Source organism: Antedon mediterranea, chromosome 2 (assembly GCF_964355755.1).
Source record: "Antedon mediterranea chromosome 2, ecAntMedi1.1, whole genome shotgun sequence".
Taxonomy (NCBI): Eukaryota; Metazoa; Echinodermata; class Crinoidea; order Comatulida; family Antedonidae; genus Antedon; species Antedon mediterranea.
This window is the reverse complement of record NC_092671.1, coordinates 20,620,363-20,640,514: the sequence shown is the minus strand read 5'-3', so window position 1 is coordinate 20,640,514 and position 20,152 is coordinate 20,620,363. Positions and strand designations below refer to the sequence as shown.

At 34.6% G+C, this 20,152-nt stretch overlaps 1 protein-coding gene across 4 annotated transcripts in view; it reads left to right on the top strand.

The window, feature by feature from the left end:
• The first annotated feature begins 77 nt into the window (after positions 1-77).
• Positions 78-20,152, top strand: part of LOC140040711 (TRAF3-interacting protein 1-like) — a 115,024-nt gene continuing 94,949 nt past the window's right edge. For 3 of the 4 annotated variants that reach the window (XM_072086846.1, XM_072086845.1, XM_072086843.1), the window contains exons 1-2: positions 78-333; positions 11,295-11,363. In XM_072086846.1, coding sequence (XP_071942947.1) covers positions 211-333; positions 11,295-11,363 — 192 coding nt within the window. In that variant the 5' untranslated portion in view covers positions 78-210. The remainder of the gene's footprint in view (positions 334-11,294; positions 11,364-20,152) is intronic. The other variant, XM_072086844.1, reaches the window with a different exon arrangement.

Genomic DNA, 20,152 nt, shown 5'->3' with positions numbered 1-20,152 from the left:
TACCTCTCTCTCTCCTCTCCTGGTTGGTTTGTTGCTGCAACAGAGAATTCTGGGATAGAATTCCAATTTATTAATAGAGAGAGAGAAAACAAAAATATGTCGCGCGTCTCGTAACCAATGGATTCGGTGCTGCTGATATACTCTCTCTATATCATCTATAATTATTGAGAGAGGCTAGCTGCTAACAATTTCGTGAATTCTGTTGTCGTTATGGGTGAACATTTTGTAAGGAAAACCCAGGATAGTCTTGGGAAATTAATCAAAAAGCCTCCTTTGACAGAAAAACTCTTAAATAAACCACCATTTCGTTTCCTGCACGACGTTTTCATGGAGGTAAGTTTTGTGGGTTAGCCTACTAGCCTAGATAGGGCCTAGCCTAGGCCTGCCTAGCCTAGGCCTATTGTTTATAAATAAATGATCAGTAGACAGACGATCGGGTCAAAAACAAAGACGATCGGGCTACATCATAGGCCTAGCCGGCCTAGGCATCGCTCATGGTGTTAATGGAGTTTTAACCGGCTAATAAAAGCTAGGCTAGGCCTAGGCCTAGCTAGGCCTAGTAGAGGCTACCTCTCTTAGGCCTAGTGTAGGCCTATATTATGTGGAGGATTTACTTTACGCCGTGGTTAGGATTCCGACACCGGAACTCAACTGCCCACCGTTAGGGAATCCGACACGCTATTGTGCATGCACAGAGCTCTGGGAAGTGAATTATAGCTTGCACTATAGCAAAGATACTATAGCGCCACGAAGTGGTGCTATAGTAACATAGCGCCACTACGTAGCGCTATACGATCTTTGCTAATAGTGCCACACCACCACACCACCACACCACGGGGAGTCGGAGTGTTATAGGGATTTACTGTAGCCGAGATAGTCGTGCGAGCGAGAGAGCGATGGAAGAAACTTGGCCTAGGCCCTTAGCTATGCCATACATGAATTAATAATTAAAATACGACTACGCCACGCGTTAAAATAATTATAATTTTTTTTTTTATTTATTCAGGTTTATACAATAAAAAACATGCAGCCCGAAGGCTGAAATTGTTGATTTACAAAAATATATATATAAATATATGGAAACAGAAACATTTAAAAAAATACAAAAATTTATACAAAACATTAAAAAATTTGAAAAAATCAGTTAAAAAAATAAAATTATGTTATGTTAAAAAGATTCCAAAATTTATATACAAATGCATAGGCCAATATATGTAAATATTTATAACATAGCCATCTTCAGCGTGATCAGGTACTGTTTGAATTAAGGATTCTACTTATGGTAAGGGCAGGCGAAGTCTTAAGACGGTTAGTTCTGCAAACAGGTATATTAATTAGGGGTTTATCTACCGTGGTTGATCGAAGCTCTCTATTAATAATGCGGTAGTCGGGCAAAATAGTTCTGTACAATTCCGATTTCAAGAGCCTTTCTCCAAATTTTTGAATCAACGTCTCTCGTCTGGATGCGAGAGTGGTCATATCAGTAAGCTCAAGAGCTGAATCATACGTAAGGAAAGCGGGACCCAGAATAATACGTAAAACTCTCTTTTGCACTCTTTCAATGGTCGATATTTGGGCCTTATTGATGCTTCCATGCCACACAGGGCAGGCGTATTCTAAGATTGGGCGAATATAACAAACATAAACGGATATCATATCATGAACTGGTACATTGGCCCTTCTAAGGATATATAACGTATACAACCTTTTGGATGCTCTTTTTACCATGTCACTGACATTATTATCCCATTTCAAGTCATCCTGGATTATAAGTCCAAGGAGCTTCATATACGAAACAACATTAAGTGTTGTACCGCTAAGGTAATAATTAGGAGGGGGAATATTTCTTTTCAAAAAATTAACTCTCATGATATGACACTTAGAGGGTTTAGGGACCATGTGATTTGTATCACACCACTCAGTAAGGTCATCAAGACAAGATTGAAGTTTAGGAGCATTACCATGTTTAACAGTGTCACCAAGAGTGAGATCATCAACATACTTCCACCATCTGCAGCCTTCCATAGAGATATCATTGACTAATATAAGAAACAAAATTGGCCCAAGCTTTGTACCCTGTGGAATCCCACATGTGATGTTGGCATAAGGGGAAAAGGATGAACTAAGTTTAGTATTTATTTTACGATCCGTCAGAAAGCTACAGATGGTGGGAATAATAGATGTTCTCACTCCGATGTCGACAAGCTTTCTAACAATGACCGTATGGTCAATTCGGTACAATTTAACTTTACAAACACACCGCATAAAAAAACAAATGACCATTAAAAAAACAAGAAAAACAAAGAAGATTTGAGGGACAAATCCCTAGAGGTCTTGCAGTTGTATCAGCGCCCTCCATCTTGATAATGATATTAATAAGTATCAGTATGATCTATCTAAGAATCGTAATGCTGTTTTAAGCGTTAATAATAATAATAATAATAATAATAACAGGAGAGATGTGTTGCCGCTCAGTTAACTAAACATCTTGTAACAAATGACCTGCACGGCAAGAGACAATCAGCCTATCGTAAACACCATTCTACTGAAACCTCTCTGATTCGTGTCATTAATGATTTACTTTGCGCTGTTGATGTACACAGTGAAGCAGTACTAGTGTTACTTGATCTAACTGCAGCATTTGATACCATAAATCACAAAATATTACTGCAGAGACTATCAAATCGGTATGGAGTCGATGGCACAGTTCTCAAGTGGTTTCAATCATACATGCTCAACCGCACTCAATCCGTTGCTATTAAAGAGTCAACATCGAATCCGTCTCCGCTACTGGATGGTGTTCCACAGGGGTCTGTACTGGGCCCTCTGTGTTTCACGCTTTATACATCGCCATTAGAAGATATTGTTAGTTCTTATGATGGAGTTGAGCTGATGGTGTACGCGGATGATACACAACTGTATATGATGTTTAATCCTTTGCAAACAGATAGTGCTATTTCACAACTTGAATCTTGCATCCAAGAAGTCAAGAAATGGATGGTAGTCAATAAACTCAAACTTAATAGCAGCAAAACAGAGGTACTTCACATCACCTCCCGGTTTTTGCGGAACAATAACCAAATTGACCAAATTCAGGTTGGCTCGGAGTTTGTTCTAACGGTTCCTTCTGCACGCAATCTTGGCATTACAATCGACAACAAGCTAAGTATGTCGGGACACATTAATAACATCTGCAAGTCAGCTAACTTTGCGCTCAGGAAAATCGGTCAAGTTCGCAAGTACCTTGATAGAGCATCTGCTAAAAAGCTCATTCATTTGTTAGCTCGCGTCTTGACTGTTGTAACAGTCTTTTATGTGGCTTACCTGACTATGAGATTGCAAAACTCCAGCTAGTTCAAAACACTGCTGCAAGGATGATCACTTTGACTAAAAAGCGGCACAGTATTACACCGGTGTTGAAAGAGCTTCACTGGCTGCCAGTGTGTAAGAGAATAACGTTTAAAATCTCGCTGATCACTTACAAAGCGTTACATGGGCTTGCCCCTGATTATATTCGCGAGCTCATTTCTGAATACATCCCGTCGCGCTCTTTAAGGTCTGGTGATCAATTTCTTCTAACATTACCAAAATCATCCACTGCTTATGGTAGAAGATCTTTTGCAGCAATAGCACTTCATTATGGAACAAACTTCCACTCTTTGTGAGACTTGCTCCTTCAGTCAGTATTTTTAAATCACGACTGAAAGCCCATCTGTTCTCATCCGGTATTAATTAACTTATTCATTCATTCATTTATTCCTTCCCCGAAACCTTGACTCAGAAATACCGGGATGGTGTCCGGCGGGGGATAGTTTAACCCTAGCTTAAGTTGTGCATGCTTCATTTACTCTCTATTCTTAATTCTTGCCCGAAACCTTGACTCAGAAATACCGGGATGGTGTCCGGCGGGGGATAGTTTTACCTTAGTTAAGCATAGTTAAGCTTAGTTACATTTTTTTTTTTTTTCACATTATTGATTGTCTCCATCCCCGAAACCTCGACTAAGAAATACTGGAATGGTGTCCGGCGGGGGATAGTTTATTACCATTAGTTAAGGTCCTATGTAAAGCACCTAGAGGGGTCAGTGATCCATTAGGCGCTATATAATTTAAATACTGTTTATTATTATTATTATTTTTATAGCGCACATACCACTCAAGAGTGCTCAAGGCGCATTCAAAAAAATAAAAACAAATCATACAAATACCTGACCCTGACTTACCGAAAAGTTTTTTCACATCCACGCGGTGGCTGCTGCCGTCAACAAATCAACTTGTGATTGCATGTTGTTATGTACAGTATAATGCGTTATGAAAAATCATAAAACTAGTCATGTAATTATATAATTCATAATGATATGAAGTTTATATATGAATGAAGTAACCACTTTTAAATTACAAAATAAATACTATAGGCCCACTGGTCACGTCTAACCCTAGCCTAGATTAGTGGATCCCATTAAGCCGATTTTCCACTAGGCGAATTTGTTCGCGCGAAGTTCTTTGGCGCGAAGTTCTTTGGCGCGAATCGAAGGCGTTGGCTAATACGCATGCGTAGAGAAGGATTTGGAAGACGTAAACATGAATACACATGCGTACAAGCTGGCGCGTTCGATTCGCGCGAACAAATTCGCCTAGTGGAAAATCGGCTTTAAGTAGGCGCAGCATCTAGGCTAGTTCGCCGTGTGTGGCGCAGCTATGAAATGATCCATCGCTGTTGATAAGTATAGAGTCGCCGATTACCTCGCTCTGGGCATGCGCAATAGCGTGTCGGATTCCCTCTAACGCTGGGCAGTTGAGTTCCGGTGCCGGAATCCTAAACACGGCGTTTACTTTACGCCGTGTTTGTTTAAAAAAAGATATGGTACCGTATCGGGGAACAGACGATCGGGCCCATTGTAAGACTATCGATCCCAAAGCGTGAGACGATCGGGCCCAACAAGGTGTTAAGACGATCGGTGTACCAGAGATGATCGGGCCCAACAAACAAGAAGGGAGTAATTCCAAACAAGACGATCGAGTATTTATTATGCTAATTAGGGCCTATATATTTCATTTACAGGTGAGGAGAGAATGTGCTTTTCCAAATTACTGTTCATATGATTGTTTATAATTATACTAATTAAATGTTAAAGATCCTTTCCCTACGTTTTTTAGATCTAATTTAAGATCACAAACTATCATCATCATCCGTTACGCTATTCGACTTGGGTAGATATTGCGTACGCTAATCATTTCCATGACTCTCTTTCGGTGGTCTGATGGTCTGTCATTAATTTTGCGATCGAGTTGTACATGAATATGCTTCTGACGTATACATTGAATAGTCTCATTCTTACTTCTAGTGATAAGTTTTTGCTTGTTAGAATGTAAAAATAACTATATGGTCCTTTTTTCATCTTTAAACGGTTAAAAATGTGAAAAATAAGTTGATTCTAATAATTATAGCGGCCTGCTATAAATCCCAAAATGCATTGCGGATTGATGTTTTTGTTTTTCTTCTGTAATTCACCAACTTTTCGATCGATCGTGAGCCCAAAACAAATGGAAGACTCCTAACTTTTCAGCGAAAATACCGGGTTTTCCCCAATTTGTATCAACGGAGTCTGGCAAAAATAGAAAGACAATTAATGCAGCAACTATACAACGTCAGACTAGGTATATAGCTAGCATACGATGTTTGTACGTTACCGATGTTTACCAGCTAGGCTTGGCCTAAAGACCGTCCACAAGAGGTCATTCGCTGCGAGCTACTTAAGTAGTGCATTGTTTCTCACATTTTATCATAATTTACTCCTAATTTACCATAAAACGTACATTTAAGACAAGGAATGACCTGGTTTAATGTTTTTAAAGTAATACTGTATGTATTATTTTTACAAAACGTCACAAATTATAGGGAAGGGGTCTTTAACATTATTTAAATGTAATCGTTTTAAAATAATGTTATGTGGTGGTAGGAGATGGGACGAGTAAACTTTCCTGTGCACCCGTTGTTCTTCAGCACGTGATTTCCCTTAAAATAAAACGTAGCGTGTTATGGAATAAACATCAAGGCAGTAACTTTGTAATTAACATCTGGTTAATTTCTGCATGTACACTTTTGTGGGTAAATCGTATTCTTATATATCCATAGTGTCAATGCTATGGTAGATTCATCTTTCCTCAATCAACAGTATTATTTTATAATATTGGTTTAAAAAAACCATGTACTCTGGTAAATATTAAAAACCTAACCCTCTAAATAATCTGTCTTAAATTAAAAAAAAAAAAAAAAAAAGACGTCAAGTAGAGAATCGAACCTTTAATCCCCTTAAGCTAGAGCCTCATCTTAAGACATTAAGCCACACAGCTGGCTTGCTGAAAACCATTGCAATAGCCTATTTGATCTCCTATCTATCTTACATAGCGGCCTCTATAATTACCGTAAGGTATGGATACAGTACCGTGACAAATTAAATTCTAGTTATTAATTAAAATGGTTATCGGTTCTTCTTTTGATTGTCGCCGACAAATTGTTCTGACAATTATTTTATGAGCGGCTTAAAGATGTATTGTCCCTTGAAACACTAAAAAATGAAAGTCAACATATTCTAAATCTAAATTGACCATATTAAAGTAACATTAAAGTTATTCACTTTAAGTCGAAAATTCGAGCCAAAAACAACAAGTTTACATAATTAACAGGTACATTAATTTGATTACATTTCGTCTGGTAAATTGTCGTGAACGAAAGTAAACAAAGAGTTCAAATCATGAGTATGCATGATGCTTATTAGGATTGTTCACAACTCGCCACCATTGAAAAATGTTTTATGATTTTGCATAAAACAAGTGTGTTGCATTATGAGATATATGTTTTCATCGAAAACTTTGACTGGATGGAAGTTATTTCAGTTAAATGATTTTTTTTTCGACTAATTTTTGGTGGAAGTTAATAACTATATGATACTTCAAAATGACCCACTTTTTTTCGAACTATTTTTTTTTTTTTTTAATTAGTCAAAGAGACAATACATCTTTAAACAATCCCTGATTTTACCCTGTTTTGATTTGTAAGTAATTGAAATAATATAGGCTATAGTATTTAGTATTAATAATTTATTTTCATCATCAAACATCACATTATAATAGAGCAAATATAAATATGTACATTCTGAACAAGTTTTTGAAAAAATCAACTCTCTAGCCTTAGTGATTTTCGATATATAAGAACCTGCAATTTCACCTCCTAATTTTCATATTTCATGTAACTTGTACTAATAATTTGCATACTTTGGAGTTTAGTGATACAGGTGTGGTTTTGAGTTTCACTTAACAATTCTATGTTGACTATTAGAAACTTGTATTTGAGCCAAATTAATTTCATTTTAATTTCATTATATATATGTACAAATATGATACTGCAGAGATTTTATATATTTCTTTAAAACATGTTGCTAATTAGTCTTAATGTATTTAAATGAACATACTGTATATTTTACGATCATGTAAGTTGTTGATATAGGTAATATGTAAGATAATATTAAGAATGAAACCCCAGCGGAATTTTTTTCTGAACTTAATAAATGTAATTTATGTACCAAAAATAGACACCAAATTGTGACATAAAAATCTTTTTAGAGAATTTGAAAAAATAGCAATTATGTAATTTGATTTGAATGGTAAACACAGGCTTATGTTCGTAACATGTCGTGTCAAGAAATGTTACGAACATCATATGGGGCTAGCTTGCGAGTTAACACAGGTTTATTCAATCAACGAATTATTTGTAATTTATATCTTATTCTTATCTAACTAAAACATTGGAAAGTTTAATAATTTTGTATGGCTATTTATATCAGTTAAAAAAAACAATTCAAAACATGTTTACGTGTGTTGTGTCAAGTCTGTTACGAACGTCATTTGGAAGATTGGCCCACACCACATGTGCAGAGCGCTAGTCTGTCATTGCTGGTCGTTGATAAGGAAGCCCCAGCAGTACAACTAATAATATACACAATAAAACGTCTGGATACAAGTCAAATTTAAAGCTGCGATGACGTGAATCAACAGTCAAAATTGTTGGTGTCTTTGTTACCAACATAATCAACTATTGAATTTTGTGTTTATTATACAAAGCTGGGTTTACAAACAACCATATGGTATGTTCAAAGTGAGGTTTGAACTTGCTGATTGCAAGTAGGCATCTCATTCTTTGTTCATGTTCTTGCAAAGTTTCAGGCAAATTGTTGAAGAACTGTTGATGATGTGCGTAACGGTGTCAACTAATTTACGGATTATAATAAATGTGTGCAATACATGTAATTTTTTTGTGTGTGTTTTTGTCTTTCTATTAAGTATAAGTATCATTCAGATATCAAATAAAGAAAAAAAAAGTACTCATCTTGGAGAGGCAGTTTTCTAAATGACACCATTTTACGAACATAATACATCCAACATAGTAACATAGATCTCAATTTTCCCAGGAAGTTGATACTTGACTATCTTTATGTTTTGTATTATGTTTGTTGGGATATGTAAATTCAAAATAAGATTGACTTTATTGAATTACGAACAATTCTAATTTTTTGTTGTCATGTCACATTTTTTGTTGCAGTATCAAATTTGTAATATGCAATATTGAGAAATGGGGTCAAGGGTCAAATGTCATACCTCCGGTCATTTTCTTGTAAAATGTTTCTTTCATTGGAGCAAATAGAAATATGTATATTCTGAATACAGCTGTGAAAAAATCAACTCTCTAGCATTAGTAGTTTTCGAGATAGGACAACTGTAAATTTTCCCCCTTATTTGCATATTTTATTTAACTTGTACTACTAATTTGCATACTTTCGAGGTGTGTGACAAAGGTATGAATTTGGGAATTATAAAGTGGTCCTATGCTGACTATTAGGAAGCTATATCAGGGTCATTTGATGGCAAAATAAAGTCTCTACAGACATTTTAGTCACATTGTGTATGCAAACATTGAGAAATGGGGTCAAGGGTCAAATGTTGTACTACCGGTCATTTTTTCGTAAAATGTTTCATTAGAGCAAATATAAATATGTACATTCTGAACAAGTTTTCGAAAAAATCAACTGCTCTCTCGGACTAGTAGTTTTTGAGATATGATAACCCTGTAATTTCTGCCTAATTTGCATATTTAAGCTAATTTGCATATCACCGGGATGAGTGACAGAGGTGTGATGCTCAAATTTTGATCTCCTTTATCACATGTGACCATTTAAAAAAGAAAAATATCTGTTTGCAATTTGTTTCACTCAAAATGCTAAATTGACTAGCCTATGTTCATAAGTATACATTTTTATATAATTCTAGTATTTAAATTTTATATTATTTTAATTGCTTTTCGAACCGCCAAAAATAAGAAAAAAGCTTCTTAAATTTCTTCAGGACATTTCTTCAGTGTTCTCCCCAGGATTCACATCAAACGTCACGCTTCCGCCCCCCCCCCCCATGAGGGGGGGGGGGCATTCCGACACTAAGTACTTGAGTCACAATGTGGTTTATCAAACAGAAATATAAATTAGCTTCAATTCAATACTAAATTAGCCAGAATTTGATAATGAGAAAGACTCAAAAATTCAATTTACATAATATTAATAATAATAATAACCAATTTACATATCAAAATAAAGAGTATTTAAATCCTGATAACATGCAACAAAAATTACTCTTTCACACAGCACACTGACGAGTGGCCTGTTTTTTTTTTTGTTCCGGTCTGCAGTAAATGAATAGAATAATAATAATGAGTTAGTGAAATGAATGATCTTGGTATCATAATTGATTCTCAGTTATCTTGGAAGGCTCATTATAATTATATTATTTCCAAAGCAAATCGTATGTTAGGCCTGGTTAAACGTGTTAGTTTCCATTGTAATTCACATGTAAAACGGTCTCTTTATTTAAGTATTGTTCGTAGTTACCTTGAATACTGCTCTACTGTCTGGTCTCCCAATTACAAAACTTATATAAGACAACTTGAGGGAGTTCAGCGTAGAGCAACTAAATTTATTTTAAATAATTTTGAAGCTGATTACAAATGCAGACTTCAAACATGCAATTTATTACCATTATGTTATAGGCGTCACTTTACTGATATCGTTTTTCTCTTTAAGATTTTCAATTCTAATATAATTAATACCGACAATTTATTTAATATTCGTAATCCACAACGTGTTACTCGTAGCTCTTCTTCTGTTGGTACTCTTTTTGATATTCGTCGCTGCAGAACTGAATTTTCTTTTCAATCATATATCCCACGTGTTACCAGAATTTGGAATAACTTACCTAGTGAAATCCGCAACTTAATATTTCTGTTAGTTCTTTTAAAACCAAATTACTTAATTATCTCAATATTTATTTTTTAAATAATTTTGATATTGAAAATGTGTGTAGTTGGTCGCTTTCTTGTCGATGCTTTTATTGTAGAACGTAATTTATTTATTTTTCTCTGTTCTGGGTTGACCAACTAGCATAGGTGTTTAGCACCTGTTTGGTCTTTCCGTGCCTCCTTTTATAATTGTTTTGTCTTCTTTGTTATGTATATGGCAGAAATTGAATAAATAAATAAATAAATAAATAATATTATATTATTTTTCTCAACATTTCCTAAAGTTTGCGTATGCATGTGTATGAAAACGTGTAATCAGAGAGGAAGTATAACAATATGCAGCCTTGCAATTTGACGAGTCTGACCAAATTGTTATTTGATTGAAATAGTACTTACCGTATGTAAAATATAACAGAACAAAAAGAAATATGGTATATGTATATATTCCAAAAATAGAAGACTATTATTCTGAATCGGTATGCATGCGTCTAAATGATGCACTTCCGTCCAAGCGGTACTACAGTAGACCGTTCTGCGTTAGTGGGCGTGTATCTCATTAATATTCACGAGGTTTGGTAATTAGGAAGCAGGTCAATGAGACGCATCTATTTTACTGAAGCGTCTCTGAGGTTTGGAATGGCGATCGCGTACAACCTGTAGTGTGCAACAACTACAATAATAGTTCTGTCTGTACTCCACATCCCAAATTGAAGTTCTGCCTCTTTGAATGTTTAGGCATTTGCCTTTTGTTAAAAGTAGGTATGTTCAGACATTCCAACCCTTTCAAATATTAACAAATCTCTCAAAATGTTGGTTTAATTAAGATAAAAACATTTTTTAAACCAACATACTGTATGAATTCATGTGTATTTTTTTCATTTTTCCTCAATTTTCCTCTACTTAATTTGTATTTTCAATAGATTAAAATTTTTTAATTTAAATTTTTTTTTTAGGTTATTAGAACTACAGGATTTATGAAAGGACTCTATACTCCAACAGAGATGGACTCACAGAATGTTAAAGTTTGTACCCTTTTCTTATTAAAATGATCTGAGATCATTTTACTTAAAAGATTTGATTTGTGCAATTTGTATTTTTTGGAGAAAACTTTTTAAAAATAAATAAATGTATAGTTTATCAAAGTAACTTTAAATACATAGTCTCATTGGTTTGAAATATACCTATGATAAAAGATTTTTTATACACTAAATATAGTAATTTGCATTTGGACTTACAGACTTAAAGATTATACAATTCTTGAATGTTTGTGTTCTAAAAAAGGGTTGATACTCAAATGGATCCTTCCATTATTAATCAGAGGGTAGCTTGGTTGAAATACTACAGTTATTATACGTTTTCTTACTAATAATAATAAAAATATATATTTTTTTTATTTCTTCATCACCCTACAGTGACCAAACGTCACAATTAACAGGGTTGAAAGTCATAAAACAGTGTTCTCCCCAGGATTCACATCAAGCGTCACACTTCGGCCCCCCCCCCTCGGGGGGGGGGCATTCCGACACTAAGTACTTGAGTCACAGCCCCACCATGGTTGGGGCTGTGGCGAAGCGATTTTTGGTAATTTACCCCCTAGATGGCCGGAAATGGTACTCTCGCACATAACATTTATGTTGAATGACACCTCTGGTTTGGCCGGAAATAACACTTATAGCGCGCTAGCAAACAACAAAACGATCGTAGCCAACTTTTTCCGCCGGTAAACATACGCGAAGAAACATTTTTTGCGTTCATTACGAACGTCAGGGGGAAGCCCCAATGAAAAAAATAGGCCTAATCTATTAGCCTACTCATCAGTAGGACAACTCTAGTTGGCCGGAAACGAAACTTTATAGCGCACTAGCAAACAGTAAAACCATCGTAGCATACTTTTTCCGCCAGTAAACATACGCGATAAAAAAATGTTTTTGCGTTCAATACGAACGTCAAGGGGAATTCCCCGATGAAATAAAACTAGGCCTACTCATGAGTAGAACAACTCTGTAGTTGGCCGGAAAGACACTTCATAGCGCGCTAGCAAACCGCACGATCGTAGCCTGCTTTTTCCGCCGGTAAACATACGCGATAAGAAACATTTTTTGCGTTCATTACGAACGTCAAGGGGAATTCCCCGATGAAATAAAAAATGCCTACTCATCAGTAGGACAACTCTGTAGTTGGCCGGAAAGGACACTTCATAGCGCGCTAGCAAACAGCCCGATTGAGCCTACTTTTCCGCAGGTAAACATACTGTACGCGATATATGAAAAAAAATATGCCTCATCAGTAGGCAACTGTAGTTAGCCGGAAACGACACCTCATAGCGCGTTAGCAAACATTAAAAACGATCGTAGCCTACTTTTTTTTCCGCCGGCGGGTAAACATATGCGATAAAAAAACATTTTTTGCGTTCAAATACAAATATCGGGGGCAAGTCCCGATGAAATAAAACTAGGCTTACTCATTAGTAAGACACCTCAAGTTGCCCGGAAATAAGACTTCATAGCGCACAAGGAAATAGGAAAACATTCGAAAGAGAGACATGGCAGTAACAAAACACGTGCTTACATCTCTCGGCGGCGGCCGGTGAAAGCACCATGTGACATACAGTATCGCAGTACTGATATCACAATACCATGTGACATCCCTTGTCACTCGACTTTCTCACGAAGTAGGGCCTAAAACATTCTAGCACCGATGTACAAATGTACCTTAAGTTAAGTGAAATAAGACTTTAGCGCACTAGCAAATAGGAAAACGATCGTAGCCTTCTTGAATGTATTATATGATCAAAGCAGCTAGCATTGAATTGCGCCTAGAAATCATTTGATGACGTGCGTATGTTACCAACGAAAGAGTAAATCCCACCGATAGAGTCGATTAATTCAGTGTGATATTGAAAATAATAATATCATCGATATTTATTTTTAATACACATAACATTTTTACAAGAAAAACAATACAATCAATCATTTACTTTATTTACAATATACAAGTTACTACACTTTAGACAACAGCCAAATACTAGAGATCGAAAGAGAGACATGGCAGTAACAAAACACGTGTTTACATCTCTCGGCGGCGGCGGCGGCCGGTGAAAGCGAGTCTCAGTTGTTTAACACTTTGTTACGCAGTCTAGTGGTCATGTCACGTGTCTCGTATGCATTAGGCTCTTTATGCATGCCGCGCCTCAGCTCTAGAAAAAGTACCGTACCTGCCTGTTAATCTATTTTTAGATTGTTGTGGTTGATATTTTTAAGCGTCACGGATAAGGTTTTAAGCGTCACGGCCGACCGTAAAGCGTCACGGTAGAGAACCCAAGCGTCACGGTACCGTGACGCTTCAAAGGCCTGGGGAGAACACTGTAAAATATAATATACAAGCAACAATCATCAATAACAAGACAACATTTAGATATTACTGACATTAGACAAAACCTTGTGACGGAAACAAGTGAATAAAAAAAAAATCAACAGATCCATCAACTTTACATAGTGAGTGGTATAACTTAGGCAAACGATTAACAAAACAATTTTTAGTAATATTTACCCTCCCTCTTGATATAGAAAATAAAGCAGGATTACACAATTGATATTGTGGAACAGAAATAGCAAAGTACACTTCAAAATTACCAGGAAAAATTGAGTTCATAGCCTTAAAAAGAAAAATTAAATAATATCTGTTAAATTAATTAGGACGTCTTTGCTAATAGAACCAAATTTACGCACATAAAATCGTACACTTTGTAATCTACAGTACAGTACAGAATTATTGCAAAAATCCCAACGCATTTAACACGTTTTCGTTGCGTTGCGTTGAACGGCTTTCAACGTATAGTTTAATTCAACGAAATTCATTGTCACCATGTCAAGTAAACAATGAGTTATTTCAAGGCTACCCGCTGAAAAAAAGTTCGACGTCGAACTTGCAGTTAGTTACCGACAGTAATTCGATAGTATTTAGACAATGCGTCGATACTAAATCGACAGTATTTTAAGGATCTTTAAACAATAGAAGCAAGCAAAAATTAATTGGATTTACTATAAATAAACAGTTGGCACGCGCTATCCTAATTAAGGCGGTTTATTCAAAAACAGTGTTTTCTTTGAAGAATGACAATACGCCGTCACATCGGTGACTTCCCTTACCCGCCTGATAAGATGATCCGCCCACACCATGTGCCGCATGTTGACCGACTATTAGCGTCCGATGTTTACAATTACAATCTTTGTGCGAGAAAATAAAACTTGGACCGTTCGACGAGCCTGTACAGAGCTGACGTCTTTTTTGTATATATACAATACACGTAGGCCTAGCTTGCCGAGTACCTAGCCTACACTAGTATTAATAATATATTTATAATAATGTATATTAATAAAAGATATAAAAAAATATATCAAATACTGTACATCACAGGACACGGTACAGAATTCCATTACGTTCTGTATAACTCCCAACCCAACACGTTTTATTAGCAAGGGCATGCCACGTTTGCATTAGCCTGTCCAGGGAGTTACAACTCCCTGGCCTGTCTATTTGCATGTTTCCTCGATTTTCAACTTAACCACCGGCAATTACAGTATTGTGAAAAAATATATATACCCGATAACGTATACATAGTCTTACGGTTCTTTTGAAAATATATTCATAAACACGCCCCATATCATTATCATAACAACCCATCCTCTTTATAGTTTCGTAAAATAGTATAGTCCATTTTATAGACCTAACATGTTCCTAGCGCAGCACATGGTTTAACAGCAACGCATAGACTTCTCCCTTTTTAGCGGCGGCGTGTTAAAGACATTTTTGGCATTCCAGGAAATAGCCTATCCACTACTGCAACGTCATACTTCGTCACTAAATTTCTGTGTGTTTTTTTTTATTTTGAGTTCGTTTGGCTCAATCTCACTCAGACCAGGGAGTTGTAAAATAAGACAATATTTTTATTGTTAACAACAAACAGTAACGCAGGCCTATGTATGATTATGAAACTAATTTTAAATACATTTTGGTAATTAAACATTTATTAATTAAGTATACTGTATTTCTTCTATCCAGAGAATTCGACTAGAGCGCGAAACGCATGTGATCGCCACTGAGCTAGCGCGAAACTAGGCCTATAGCCTACTGCTGACACTGTTGATGAAAAAATGTTAATGTTTTGCCAATTTTGTCAGCAGAAACGGACAGGTACTATACAGGCATGAACACGCATGTTAATTTTTTAGGGTGCGTGTGTGTACGTCAAATGGAATGTCCACAATAATCGTTCGTTCGGCGGCGAAACTCGCATGATGAACACACATGGTAATTTCTTACCAGAGGGGCGCGTTTACATCAAGTGGAATTTTCACAGCACTCGTTGGTTCGGGCAACAAACTCGCATGGTGAACACACGTGGTAATTTCTTAAGCGTGGTTCCCACTGGAACGCAACGCAGCGACGTATCGACGCAAAATTCTGTATTGCGTAATCACAAGTGGGAACAAAATACAACAGTGCTGGAAACATCGCAGGTTTGATTTCATGCAGACGGGGCAAACACAATTATTAGAAGGGCATTTGCTTACGTTGCGCAAATTGCGTTACATTGCTTCACCAGTGGGAACCAACCTATACCAGAGGGGTACGTGTACATCAAATGGAATTTCTACAACAATCGTTCGGCTCGGTCGGATTTGTTTTTCTAATGATTGGTGCGGCTCACGAACAGTAACACACATGGTAGTTCCTTACTTATGGAATTGTTTTTCTACAAAGATTCGCATTAAATACACGTACACTATTCTATACCATGATGATAGGTTTATTTTAAATAAAAAAAACAATAGCCTACATTTATAAGTATAAAGCGTGAGAAAATTGTGATTTTTTATTGTAAATATTTAGAAAAAAAAAAAATTTACAATGAAAATATGATAAAATATGTAAAACTATCATTACTGCACTTTACTATACTAAAAATAACATTGTATACAGTATGTATGTACGTATGCATTTGTTTGTTTATTCATTTCAATGAGCATTAGCGAATTTACACAAATGTCACAGATCGTTAAGCTCATACCATTTATAAAAATGTTTCACTAAAAAGCTCACTCAATATTAAAATTGATTTTCAGTTATAATATCTCTATGGATGCAGATAATGATTAAAAACGTAATTAAGTCACATTACTACCGACAAACAGCGATCGGAAAAACATCCATTTCTTATTCGCCTTCCTACCAGTATACCAGCAACATTTGTGAATACAATTAATTGATTGGATCATTATAAACATTGTGCAAATGTCACGCATCATATTAAAGTTGGTTTTCAATTTCCACTGCAGTAATGACTATTAATTATTGATTTTTTAAATCGGGTTTTTTTTTTCGAAAAAGTATTTTTTAAATATTGGAATTAAATTATATATTTATGAACAAATTCTTCTAAATTTTATATTATATATAATAAATATTAAGTGAGACCTATCGGTTAAATTGATTGTATTGGTTTTATTATTATACTATTAATTATTGATTTTTAAACCGGTTTTTATTAAGTATGACTCAAATTTATTTTGACCCCAAAAACCTGCTTGCGCTATACATTAAGTCACACAGTGTTACGTCACATTACTAACGACAAACAGCGATCGGAAATCCATTCAAATTTCTTATTTGTCTTTCTACCAGAATGTATACCAGCAACATTTGTAAATACAATTAATTGATTGAATCATATAAACATCGTGCAAATGTCACGCATCGTCAAGCTTCATAAAACAAATGCAGTGTTTTATTTCACTCACTAAAATCTAATTGAATATTAAAGTTGGTTTTTAATTTTCACTGCAGTAATGACTATTAATTATTGATTATCATACCGGGGGGTTTTTTTTTCGAAAAAGTATTTTTTAAATATTGGAATACAATTATATATATATAAACAAATTCTTCTAAATTTGTGTAATTTTCTGTTTAAAAAATATTAAGTGAGACCTATCGGTTAAATTGATTGTATTGGTTTTATTATTACTATTAGGCCTATAATTATTGATTTTTATGTCGGTTTTTTTTTTTAAAGTATTTTATAAATATTGGAATAAAATTATATAGGCCTATATTTCAACAAAATTATTCTAAATTTGGACAAATAGTTTTAATTTTCTGTTTAAAACAAATATTAAGTATGACTCAAATTTATTTTGACCCCCAAAAACCTGCTTGCGCTATACATCAAGTCACACAGTGTTACGTCACATTACTAACGACAAACAGCGATCGGAAATCCATTCAAATTTCTTATTTGCCTTTCTACCAGAATGTATACCAGCAACATTTGTAAATACAATTAATTGATTGAATCATATAAACATCGTGCAAATGTCACGCATCGTCAAGCTTCATAAAACAAATGCAGTGTTTTATTTCACTCACTAAAATCTAATTGAATATTAAAGTTGGTTTTTAATTTTCACTGCAGTAATGACTATTAATTATTGATTATCATACCGGGGGTTTTTTTTTCGAAAAAGTATTTTGTAAATATTGGAATACAATTATATATATATAAACAAATTCTTCTAAATTTGTGTAATTTTCTGTTTAAAAAATATTAAGTGAGACCTATCGGTTAAATTGATTGTATTGGTTTTATTATTACTATTAGGCCTATAATTATTGATTTTTATGTCGGTTTTTTTTAAGTATTTTATAAATATTGGAATAAAATTATATAGGCCTATATTTCAACAAAACTATTCTAAATTTGGATAAATAGTTTTAATTTTCTATTTAAAACAAATATTAAGTATGACTCAAATTTATTTTGACCCCCAAAAATCTGCTTGCGCTATACATTAAGTCACACAGTGTTACGTCACATTACTAACGACAAACAGCGATCGGAAATCCATTCAAATTTCTTATTTGTCTTTCTACCAGAATGTATACCAGCAACATTTGTAAATACAATTAATTGATTGAATCATATAAACATCGTGCAAATGTCACGCATCGTCAAGCTCATTCATTATAATTGAATATTAAAGTTGGTTTTCAATTTTTTACTGCAGTAATGACTATTAATTATTGATTTTTATATCGTTTTTTTTTTTTTTAAAGTAGTTGGAATTAAATTATATATATATATGAACAAATTCTTTCTAAATTTTGTAATTTTCTATTAAGTGAGACCTATCGGTTAAATTTTTCACATTGACAACATGGTATTTTTTAAGTGGTCATGTTTTAACATGACAAAAAGTATTTGATAAGTTAGAAATAAAGAAACATTCAAAATGAATTAAAATAACAATTTTGAAACAACGTTCAAGTAATTTCCTTAGAAAGGAAGTCATACAATAGACCCATCTATCAGCAAAATGTGCAAAATACAATTAATCACATAAACCTTTTGCTAATGCCACGCATCGTTAAGCTCATGGCTGTTACGATACCCCTTCATGGTGACTTTTCACTACTCCAATTTTTTTTAAATTTTTGTATCATGTCATGTGAATAAATCGATTGGTCAAACTTGCTTGATCAATATAATAAAGCATCCTGAGTGTTTTATTTCACTAAAATGTTAGATTTATAAACACGAATGTCAATAATTCAAAATGAAATTTTTAAAAAGCAAAATAAATTCTTTTCAAGCCCAGTAAAGGTTAACGTTTGCATGGGGTTGTGTTTAAAATGTATTTAAAACATGTTTTAACATGACAAAAAAAATGTAAAAAATAAAACAAAATTCAAAATGAATTCAAATGATAATTTGAAAACAACGTTAAAAAGAAAATTGAAAAAAAAAAATGAAACAATTAAGGTTATTATCATGTCATACATGTACATGACCCTACCATGGAGTAATCACTCCATGGTACAATAGTCGATAACATTTCGACATCGAATTGCTATCGTCTGGCATTACGTAATGATCCACGACGCTCATTCAGGGTACAATATAAAAGTAAAAATGAATCGCTTGCTTTTACCAAACCCATCCCGAAATGTGTGTCCTGTATAAAACAAGTATTAGGATTAATAATAATCTTTAGTTAACTCGTCGTAGAACTGTGATCCTGTTCTACTATGGAGTAATAGAACACAATGTCGATAACATTTCGACATCGAATTGCTATCGTCTGGCTTACGTTACAGAATCCACGACGCTCATTCAGGGTATACAATATAAAAGTAAAAATGAGATCAGTTGCTTTTACCAAACCCATCCCGAAATGTGTGTTGACGTGTATAAATTATTAAGATTAATACTAATCTTTAGTTAACTCGTCGTAGAACTGTGATCCTGTTCTACCATGGAGTAATAACTCCATGGAACACAATGTCGGTAACATTTCGACATCGAATTGCTATCGTCTGGCTTACTTTTAACTATCTTCGAAATGCGTGCCGTGTATAAAAAAAATTAAAGGAATAATTAAGAATAATAACCTTCAGTTAACTCGTCGTTAAATCAGAAAAAAAAAAGAAACAAAAAATTATTAAGATTAATAATCTTCAGTTAACTGTGACCCTGTACTACCATAAGTATAATAACTCCATGGTAGAACACAATGTCGATAACTTTCGATATCGAATTGCTATCTGAATCCTTAGCTCAGGTACAATACAAAGTTAAAATTAATGAGATCGCTTGCTTTTATTATATACCCAACTATCCTCGAAATACATCGGAACAAAATGAAACAATCATAATTAATAATATTCAGTTAACTTAGAACTGCGAACGTGTTCTTCAATAAAGTCATCACTCCATTGTTGTAGAACACATTATCGATAACTTTTCGACATC